General features: G+C 32.4%; 2 protein-coding genes across 4 annotated transcripts; both read left to right on the top strand.

Annotated features, from left to right (window-relative positions):
• Positions 1 to 434: 434 nt before the first annotated feature.
• LOC129292066 (thioredoxin-like 2, chloroplastic) lies at positions 435 to 7,105 on the top strand. Of its 3 annotated transcripts, XR_008588855.1 has the most exons (5): positions 435 to 868; positions 2,256 to 2,435; positions 3,300 to 3,464; positions 5,770 to 6,006; positions 6,944 to 7,105. XR_008588855.1 is itself a non-coding variant. In XM_054929572.1 (4 exons), exons 1-4 carry the CDS (start codon positions 671 to 673, stop codon positions 6,953 to 6,955), a joined length of 555 nt encoding a protein of 184 aa, XP_054785547.1. In that variant the 5' UTR covers positions 435 to 670; the 3' UTR covers positions 6,956 to 7,105. The 3 variants fall into 3 exon arrangements, 2 of the variants coding, with proteins under 2 accessions (XP_054785547.1, XP_054785546.1); XM_054929572.1 differs by lacking the exon at positions 5,770 to 6,006; XM_054929571.1 differs by lacking the exon at positions 6,944 to 7,105 and having other exon boundaries at positions 5,770 to 6,380.
• A 1,703-nt stretch (positions 7,106 to 8,808) lies between these two features.
• On the top strand, positions 8,809 to 9,381 carry LOC129292329 (PRA1 family protein F2-like). The gene has a single exon (XM_054929901.1). It carries the CDS (start codon positions 8,809 to 8,811, stop codon positions 9,379 to 9,381), a length of 573 nt encoding a protein of 190 aa, XP_054785876.1.
• Positions 9,382 to 11,055: the final 1,674 nt, after the last annotated feature.

Genomic DNA, 11,055 nt, shown 5'->3' with positions numbered 1-11,055 from the left:
AAACAAGATTAGCTCCAATAAAAAAATATCTATAAATAAAAAAAGTATTAAAATTAACTTCAATTAACATAAGGGTAAAAATGTAATATTTTTAAATGTTTGAAGGCGACATTGCACTGCTTATAAGAATTTAGAATATGAAATACTCATTCATAAATTATTGAAGGATAAAAATATCCTTTAACATTTTAAAATATATTTTTTCATGATTTTAATTATTTATAATTTATGATTTAAAAATCTTATTCACGCTATTTTTGAATCGTAATTAGTGTAATTTTCTTTTTTTTTTTGTGTTACGTACAATATATACCATATAACATCATACACTTACGTAAAAGTTAATTTTGGTTTTTAAATCCCTGGGATATTACTTATTTATAGCAATAAATGCGAGGCGGTACATGAAGAAGACGGAAAACCAACGTGAAGAAATTAACTACTTTATGACATAATCGTAATGTCTTTCTATCCTCTCCTCACAGCCACAGTTGATTGGTTCCACAATTTCTAACGCCCAGCCCTCCCTCCTTCCTGATTCTCGAATTTACCATGAACATCAAATTCAATCCTCAGTCTTCTTCTCGTTTCTTTTGCCTTTGACCCTGGCCTTCTTCCTTCTCATGTGAATTCAGTCTTTTGATCTTCTTCCTTCTTGTCCTCTCTGTCAATGGCTGATGTTATTCGATTACAGTATCAGCCACTTCGATTCCCTTCTCTCCTTCCTTCCTTACCTTCCTCTTTCAGAAATTTACCACCTCCTCGCTACTCAACTAAGAGGGTTTTCCCTCTTTCGTATTCTTCTATCGCTGCTGGTCTTGCCTCACTTGCTTTTACTCCCACAACAAAGCGTTTGCTCTCCTTCAAGGTGACTTTTTCTTTTCTTTTCTTTTTAAAAATTACCCTTCTCTTTGGATTCTCAATTTATATTTTATAATTCATCTATCCCCAAAACGGAGGAATTCTTGGAATCATGTAGTTTAATGATTTCCTTTTGCGTTAAAATATTGTCTAAGCACGCATTCGCCCATCTCGTTTGACGCGTGGGCGTGGCTTGTGCAGAGTGTTACCTTTGTCGCACTGATTGAAGTTAGGGCGACCAATTTTCGATTTTGGTGTGACATATGGTTTTTTGGTTAACAGATGAGTAAGCTTCTATTGACTTAAAAATATTTCAGCATTAATTGAGTGTTTGCTACATTTTTTCATCCAGTCTGGCTAGCCAAGCTATAAAATTAAGACCTTGCATGTTTCTTATATTTCTGAAGACTGATGAATCAGACTCGAACATTAAAGAACCTGATAGATGTTGCCAGAAGTATTTGAATCACGTACCAATTTGGGGTTGCAGTGATTGTAATGAAGATGTAGGATTATGCTGTCATTGGGAACTGCAAATGTGGCTGTGTAACCCACCACAGCGCAGCATTAGAGCTACAATTATGGTTGTGTATTGTGACTTAAACCCTTTGAATCATTTGTGCATTTGGATGGTTATTATCAGAATTAAGCGTAGCAGGTGTTTAATATATTGAGTCGACGATTTAATTAGTGGGGAGGGAATATTACTTTAAATTATTGGATGGTTAGGTGACATTTTGATTTAGATTCAGGTATTAGTCAGAGTCTTTGCTGTATAATTTTCGAAACAGTTCCTGAGGTATGGTTTGTATGGGCTGTTGTATGCTTTTATGTGCTCTCTTGGTCGGATATTAATAGTCTATCGAGATCACCTCTGAACTATATGGCAAGTTGAAGTAGATTGCGCCATAGTCATTCTTAATTCATCTGTGGCACAAGTGGCTGCAAAATTCATTTCCATCTTTACCATCTGGACCAACCTTTGTTGGTTAAGGCATTGTATATCTTTCCATTGAGGTTTATCTGGACATGTTTCATCCATGCTATTTAGTTGTCCTCATGAAGGAGACCCGTTGAAATGGATTGTTAAAGCATTTAAACTTGTAAATTGATGATAAGTGATGTAAGTTGATTGTTTTGGATAATATTACTGAGGAACCCTTTTGCTAGTGTAGACAAATGAAAGTAAGTTCATTATTTGGGAAGCCAGTTCATAAAAAACTCCTGTCTGTAATAAACAACTGGATGTAGTTTAAAGCTTTGATTAGGTTTTATAATTTGTCAGTTTAAATTTTTTTTCCCCTAGAATTTTTTTGTCAAATCTATGAGTTACTTTAAGTCCAATGTCCATTTCTAACAGCTTCTTTTGTTGTTTGTTACACACTTCACTTCAGGTATATGCAACTGTTGCAGAAACTGATCAGCCAAAATGGTGGGAAAAGAATGCACCAAATATGATTGACATTCACTCCACTCAAGAATTTTTGGATGCTTTAGGTCAAGCTGGAGATAGATTAGTCATTGTTGAATTTTATGGCACTTGGTGTGCATCTTGTCGAGCATTATACCCCAAGGTACTAATTCCGCTCCTATCGTTATAACATTCTGGAGAAAAGTTATTTATTTCATTATTGTGTAATATTTACTCTTATTTGCAACTTTGTTGATAACTTGTTTTAAAGAAAGTAAATGAATTAATTATCATCCATCTGATACTCCTGATCATCTAAAAAAGTAGTGACTGAAATCCCCGATACTCCTGATCATCTAAAAAAGTAGTGACTGAAATCCCAAGTTTTGTGGATGAATCCTAGACTCCTAGTGACAAGGATGCTTAGCAATTCATTCCACACTTTTAAGTGTAATATTTTCATCAGCATAGATAAAAAAGATTAAGATTATAGAGTTCATGCTGATTTTGGCATCTTTGTTGATACATCCTGTTTGTATACCTTAAATGTTCTCATTGTGATTTTGATACTGATCTAGGTCACTTCCTTAGATCTTTTCCCATATGTGAAAAATTGTTTCTCAGGAAAAGGGACTTGTAACAGATATAAGAGAATGTTCAAGTCAAATTTCAAAAATCAAAATTTTGTGTTTGTCATAGAGGTATACCTGGATATCAGGACTGGTACTCTCCTGCAAGTATAAATCGTGGCAAGTAGAAGTCTTCGAATCATATCTTGCATTTATTGAAGATGTTATCTCATGGAGATTCATTGAGTTCCCATATGAAGCCTCTGACCTGTTCTTTTTCTCATTTACGACTAGAGACTACTTTAAGAGAAGATAACTCCTCACTTAAATGTTTCTTGTGTTGTCTCAGTTATTGACTAATCAGCTTTGATGTTTATTTGCCTGCTCCTTAAATCTTGTTAGGTCACTTAAATGTCTGGATCTTGATAGTTGATACCTTTTTTTAATGGATCTGGCAGCTCTGCAGAACAGCTGAAGATCATCCTGAGATTGTCTTCCTAAAAGTAAATTTTGATGAGAATAAGCCAATGTGTAAAAGTATGAATGTGAAAGTACTTCCTTACTTCCACTTTTATCGAGGGGCTGATGGGCAGCTGGAGTCGTTTTCATGTTCACTTGCCAAGGTAATGCTAGCGGACCTTTCTTTTTAATAATAGAAGAAATACTATTGAAGATTTGAAAGGGGGGGAAGTGTAAGAGGCAGATAAGTTTAGCTCATTGGTGTAATACTGTTTCTTTCCTGGGAAAATAACAACTCTACGGAGGATTAAGAAGCATTCTTAAAAGATATGAGAATTTCTACAACTGTTCTTGTCAATTGGAAGTGCTGTGAACCAAAATGACTGGTCCAAGATGTACTCGCTCTGTTTCCAAATATAGGAGAAAATAACCAATTCACACAGCTCAAAAAAGTTTGTTTAGTATAATAATTATATCTAAATTAAAAAATTTGGACTAAATTAGTCCTGTTACTAATGAAAAAAATTTGTCCAGTAAAAATAAACATTGACTTTATGAGAGACAATTTGGGAAAAATGAGATAAATACTTCTTGAAATTTGTTTTTTTTTTTTTGTATAAAGCAAAATATATATTAAAGTTAAGAAACAGATACAAATATCTGAGGGTATATTTGAAGCATACTTCCAATATCCCTTTGTAACATACATAATCTATAAGATAAAGTACTATGACCTAGAATGATTGCAATATAAGCTGGCTTAAACTTCTTGAAATTTGTAGTTTTGCTGATAAATAAAAACAAAGAGGCACTTGGTAGTTTCTCTTATATTTGGAAATGGAGGGAGTACTAAAGACAGTAATCAGTTTATTCCATATAGTGATGGCTATTGAACACTGTAAAATAACTAGTAAACTTCCCAAACAATTCATCACGCTTATCTGAGGGAAAGAGCTTTTTCTGGCCTTAGAAACTGCAACGTAGCAATGGAAGCACACACCCCTCCCCGATTTTTTTTTTTTTGGTGAAAAGACCTGCTGTTCAAATAGAATACTTCTAGGTAGCTTTGGATTTTCAAAGGAGCTTATCAAGGAGGAAATTTCTATGATAGGAGATTGAGTATCTAAACTGAAAAAGTGAATAGATTTGAAAGAATACACAACAGGAGAATTAAGAGTGCAAACTCTGTTATCCTATGTAGAAAACCCTTAAAAGGCCAAATAATTGCTAAAAAAGGGCGGCAATTCAGAAAAATGTCATTAGAAAATTAGAAAAATTTTGGACGGAAACATCATGCGAAGAAAACTATGAAAATGAAAATTCTGGTATTTGGTTCTGCTTATGCTCATCAATTTATCTTTAATCTAAACAATGAGCAGCAATTATTGGCTCGTGGGCTGGACCCCTAATTATTATCCATTCATATCCCTTTAGAATGAGTAGATAGTTATTTTGGCATCCTACGGTAACTATATTGAGACTTATCTTTCCTTACCAGAAAATATTATATTAGTTGGAGAGTGTTGAGAATCAAAATATATCTTGTATTTATTGTATGATATTAGGGCTTACTAGACTCTTGTTAGTCAGATTAATATGTATCTTTTGTCATTATTTCTCATTATTCCTTTGTCTTGTGTATATGATTATAAATAAGATAGACTGTAGTTCAATATTTTCACCGACTTGTTTTCCCAAATCTCTCTTATTCGCAAAGAGAATAGGAAACGGTGCATATTGGTTATTACTGCAATTTTGCACTCTGCATTGATCACTAGGGACTGAAGTTTTTCTTTTTAGCGAACTAGAGACTGAAAGTTTGAAATCTGAAAAGAATAACTAGTAAGAATCTGAGGGTTACCCAAGTGGGATGGAAAACTCTATCTCAAAAGCTAGTTGTTGAGATGGGAAAACCAACACACTAAAATACCTCATTGAGCATCCTATATTATTTAATGTGGGACTTGGTATACTTAACAGGTCTCCATCAATAACCTGGCTTTAATATCATTTAATGGGTACCTAAGTAGGATGGGGAACTCTATCCCAAAAGTTAGTTGTTGAGGTGAAAAAATCAACCTGCTTAAATACCTCATCAAGTATCCCATACTACTTAATGTGGGACTTGGTATCCCCATACTTACCAAGTCTCTATCATAATCTCTCTCAATGGCTTGGCTGGCTGAACTAAGAAAAGGGGATAAGAGAACGCATGAAAACATATGATTGCTTGTATGCTTATACCTTTTTCTAGTTAATGACCATACTCACCTTTGATTACACACACACACATATTTGTGCTATATGGGTAGCTCAGATGCCAAATGGTGGGATAGATTTGTGATGCTGATTATTGACGTTTAATAGTGGTTTGATATGTTACAAATGTATAACTTAATTACTCGGAATGTAACAAGCCATGTCTTTTAATTGGATATAATCAGCTTCTGGTTCTTTTGCAATTTTCAGTTTCAAAAACTAAAGGATGCCATTAAGACACATAACACAGCTCGATGCAGCATTGGTCCACCTAAAGGAATTGGTGATCTGAAACTTGAACCTTCCTTTGCTCCTAAGGATATATCTGCTGAATCTGCGAAAGAATAGAATCATCAACGAATTGCAGTGAATTTTGTAACCTGTTTGTTGTTGCACAAAGAGAAACCCCTGAAAAAATTGCGCCCTGAGAAACTTGTGCATTGTTTGGTAAGTAGAAAAGTATTTTCCAGAAAGAAAAAGGGAAATAATACAGCTGTTCCATTTTCTTTCTAGATACATTTTCCTTTTTCCTTTTTAGAAAATACTTTTTGGTGTACCAAACATACACTTAAGTCGGGAAAGATATATTTGCTATATATTCTGTATATTTACCCCACTCCATTCTTTTTTTCATTGATGAGTTGATTGTAATCCACATGGTTGAAAACTAGTGAGCTTTGGGGGGTTTTTTTTTTTTGGTAGTTATTTTAAATTGTATTATTAAACTGTAAGCTAAGCTCAATACTACTTGCCCTGGCTTAATTCTTCAGTTCTGCTGAATCTGACATGCAAAATAGTATGGTAGAGTTATGAGATCACAATGTGTTTTCTTGGTTGCCACTGGATCTGACAAATGGGAGATGTAGAGAGTACAACATGCAGTTATAATATATATATATATATATATATATATATTCGCGTTCTTGGGCATGTTTTCACTTTTAATTGATGATTTAAGGTGTTATTGTTGGATCTTTCTTTTTACTGTTAGCGAAAGGTGAACAACCAGTAAAAAAATTAATAACACCATTTGATACTTTTGTTTTTTTTTTTAATACTTGATACTACCAAAAGTTATGTAGAGGTGCTTCCCCCTTGCCCCCAGTTTCACAGTTCCTTCTTTGGAGTAATTTTTAATTTGGTTTGTAAAAAATATAAAATTAGCTTTGCCCCTATATTTTTGATGGTTTTCAATTTTGCTCCCATATATGTGTTTTTGGATTCATTATTGCCTTCTATTAGAAGTAATCCTTTTTTAAATACCGTCAAATATTAAGCATGGATATCTTTTCTAACAAGAATTCAAATTTTGATTTGCTAACTTATAAGGGATAGTTTTTTTAATTAGACTCAATCCCTGATAGTGTGTTTCGGTTTTATGCAGGGAACTATATGATTTTGGTGAAAGTGAGAACATACTTGGGAAAAAGTAATTACCAGAGCACACAAGTAACATTGTCTATGTTTAAAATCTGACAAATAAAATTAATGTATAAATTACTTATGATTGAATTGCTAGATATATGATATAAGAAATCAACAACAACTTTCTCGCTGGCAGTGCTTTCCAAAAAAGTTTCCGGGTTTTATATTACGATGGTGTGTTTCTCAGTCTCCAGTCTGCATGCAAAAATACACGGCAAATTGTATGAGACCATGTATGACAAAGTCTATCAATCTCAAGTCTTCTGTTCAACAAAATAGGTCGGCCTGTATTTTCTTTCTTGGGTTGCCTTTGTTTGTTTTAGGTTTTTGTATGCCACACTCGTAAGTTGGGCTCTCAGGTTTTGTTCTAAGGGCCCCTTAACTTTGTCATCGTTTTAACTTTTAATACATAATCTCAAAAAAAGAAAAAAGGAAAAAAAAAGGAAAAAGACATAATTTGAAAGAGTAGAGGTAGTAATTCATGTTAACTCAAATAAGCTTAAAAAATTTTAAGATCGAGCTTAAAAGTTTAAAAGAATTTCTTTATTTCAAGCTGTTCAAATAAACTCAAAGAAATTCGAGCCAAACTTGAATACACAAATTTTTTTAATTATTAATAAAATAATATTAAAATAAAATAAAATTGAAAATATTAATTTTTTAAAAAATAAAAGTTGAACTTAGATAAAAATAAAAATAAAATAAAATAATACTCCTTTCGATCATTATTATATGACACTTTCAACCGTTTTATACATCTTAAGAAAAGTTAATTTTTTTTCTTAATATCATAAAGAAGTGATATGTACTTTCATTTTTGCTCTTAATTTTAAATAACAATATAACTATATTAAATATCTTTACACTAATCAAGAAAGGGTAAAATTGAAAAAAATAGTTTAATTATTATAAAATGTCTTATATTTTATATCAAAAATCATTTTTAAAATGTGTCTTATAAATAGGATTAAAAGGAATATTTAACACCCAGGCCAGTCCGAAAGTTTAAAGGATTAATGCTGAGCTATGCTATATGGGATTTTTATATATTTAAATATTTTGAACTAAATTTGAGTAAACAGAACTTGAATTAATCCTGATATGTTCGAATTACCAGCTCAAAAATAAAATTTGAGTCATGCAATAATGACACGTGAAGACATGCATGATACAGCTCTTTCTTAAGAACGTGATATTGCTCTCTTCAAATACAAACAGAGAGATCCGCAACTATTGGGTTTGTTGGGGAAGCTATACAACATCACCTTTGACATATCATGGCTCGAATGGCAACACAGAATTCTAAAACCACATTCCATCCTCATCATTTTTGTTCATCAGCTTTTGGCTTGTCTTGACTTTTTATTTTAATTTAAAATAATTTCAACCGTTCATTTGAATTAATTTTTTATATATTTTTAATATTTTATTTATTAAAATAAAAATTTATTAAAATTTTAAAAAAATTAATATTAAATTTGAACAATCCAAATCTTATAAAAATAATTAACATTAAATAATTTTATAATCCCTAATAAAATTTGCATTGCTCAAATTTAATATTAAATTTTTATAAATTTTTATTCAATATATGCATTATAAAAAATATTTAAAAATCCACTTAAATGAACGAAAAATATTATTTCAAATAGAAATGAAAGGCTACAATGGAACAAAAGTTGATATACACTCATGTTTGTTAGAAGTGATGAGCATCAATGGCGGATCCCAAAATTCTCATAGGAAGACTTCAATTTCTTTCTATTTCTGTGAATCAAAGGTCCATTGAATTGAGATTTTGCAGAATAACAAAGGAAAAGAAAAATGACCACTTATGGAACAATCCCATCATCATCATCATCAGAACCCTCAAAACGAGCGTTAGTTTCAAGGGCTAAAGAACGAATCCAGAAAGGTCTTGGAACAAGAAGACCATGGAATGAAATGTTCCAATTCTCTGATTTCAGATTCCCTTCCTCTGTTTTCCAATCATTTCAAAGAATCAATGCGAATTCCGATTTGTTTCGCGCTAATTACGTGATTATCATTCTCATCATCCTCTTCCTCAGTTTGCTGTGGCACCCAATCTCACTCATTACATTGATTCTCATGATGGCTGCTTGGCTCTTCTTGTATTTCCTCAGAGACGACCCTTTGATGCTTTTCGGCTACGAGATAGACGAGCGATTCGTGGCTTCGTCTTTGCTGTTCGTCACGATCGGAATGCTTTTTCTTACTAATGTAACGAATAATGTGATAGTAGGCTTCTCTGTGGGGTTAGGATTTGCATTGGTTCATGCGGTAATGAAAGACATTAAGGAAGGTTTTTCCGGGAATGAAGAAGAAGAAGAAGAACAATTGCGTGTTGTTTCATCTTCTCAGGCTTTGTCTTCGTAATGTGGAGATTCTTCAAATCTTTTCACTTCTTCTTTGAATCTGTATTCATGTATCTAGTTCTCACGAGTTCCATTTTGTAATTTGGTCTTATTTCCAAGTTTTTAATGATTTGGAAATCAAGAATTTGTCAAGATGACTAGGATGGGATTTACAATTCATAGAAGGCGATTTCCTGTTTCTCAAATGAATATTTCGAAAACCTATTGATTACAACACGTCATTGAAATAAACAGAAAATGAAAGAAAAATCCTTGCTAAATATGAAAATAACCATGAAATTATGCTGAAATATGATAATTTTTTTAAGTTTTTGAAGATTTTTGTAACATTAATGTTTTTTATAAAGTGATTATAATACCCTTAATTTAAAATAATAAAAAAAAGTGAGTCAATGACAGAAAATTTTGTAAAACAGAACTTGTTATTTGCTACATTATTTTATTCATTAATTGATAGAAAGAAAAAAGTTGTCATTACTCACATTGAAATAAGGACTAATATTTACATAAATTATCCAAAAGGAGGAAAATGTCCAAAAGTCCCTTGTCAAGAAATCTATTGCTATAAAGGACCTTGAATTTTTTAGAGACTACGTCCCCTAGAGAAATATAGTTTAAGTATAAAATGATCAAATTGACCTATTGAATTTAAAAAAATAATGAAAATTTTTCATGAAATTGTAAAATGACTAGATTGACCTTATTGAGTTAAAATAAAAAATGGAAAATTTTCATGAAGCTATATAATGAAATTGTCCCTAGGGTCTTAAAAAAAATGAAAATTGTTCATTTGCACTAATGGAAGACTTTTGCATTGGATGAAAGACAAGTTGCATATCATGGAAGGTAACTTACACATGCTATTAGATTACCCTTCATTGCATATTATTGCATCTCATGGAAGATATGTTGCATTTGTGGAAGATATTTGCACGTTATGGGAGACTATTGCATCTAATGGAAAGAATTTGCATATGTCTAAAGACTTTGTGCATGCCCTTCATGGAAGATGTGTTGCACCTTATGGAAAATATGTTGCAACTCGTGTAAGCCTATCATGGAGTTGCATTTTTGGATGGGTGCAAAAATGATATGTAACATTTCTTTCACGAGATGTAAGCATATTCAATGAAATGCAACATTCTTTTGTATATGCACATGGTCTTTAGCCATATGTAATTTTCTCCCCTTATATGCATAATTTTTCCATTAACACAAGTAATCTCCTGTTAGGTCCAAAAGTCTACCACGAGATTGCATTTTTGGATGGGTGTAGAGGGTCTTTAATGAGGTGCAATATTTCTTCTACCAAATGCAAGACTCTTCAATAAATGCATGAAGCATCATGAATGTTAAAATTTCAAAAGTGAGAAGGAATGTGCATAATCAAGATAGCCTACCAAATTACAAATACACCAAACAAACAAGAATGTTATCCAAATAATTAAATATAAAGATACACCAAATAGAAGTAGTGCAACCTTGTTTGATTTGAATATGAAGAAAGCTCAACTTGAAGGAAACTCCACATCAATAGAGGGTGATGGTGCCTCTATAAGGCCAATATTCTAACACCACTTGCCTATTCCTCACTCTCTTGTAATCGAGATGATCTTAGCGCACAATCATCGACAACAAGAGAGCACCAATCGAATCAAAGTGCCACAATATAGGA

This window comes from Prosopis cineraria, unplaced genomic scaffold (assembly GCF_029017545.1).
Source record: "Prosopis cineraria cultivar Desert tree isolate PC_DT_omini unplaced genomic scaffold, ASM2901754v1 PC14, whole genome shotgun sequence".
Lineage (NCBI taxonomy): Eukaryota > Viridiplantae > Streptophyta > Magnoliopsida > Fabales > Fabaceae > Prosopis > Prosopis cineraria.
Note: the sequence above shows the minus strand (reverse complement) of the source record. Positions and strands in the feature narration are given on the sequence as shown.

Excerpts from the sequence above, each read along its gene's own strand:
- LOC129292329 (XM_054929901.1), top strand. The coding sequence starts at position 8,809 with ATGACCACTTATGGAACAATCCCATCATCATCATCATCAGAACCCTCA.
- LOC129292066 (XM_054929571.1), top strand. The coding sequence starts at position 671 with ATGGCTGATGTTATTCGATTACAGTATCAGCCACTTCGATTCCCTTCT. Across the intron at positions 2,436-3,299 it reads GTCGAGCATTATACCCCAAG|CTCTGCAGAACAGCTGAAGA; the intron begins GTACTAATTCCG and ends TGGATCTGGCAG. Across the intron at positions 3,465-5,769 it reads TTTCATGTTCACTTGCCAAG|TTTCAAAAACTAAAGGATGC; the intron begins GTAATGCTAGCG and ends TGCAATTTTCAG.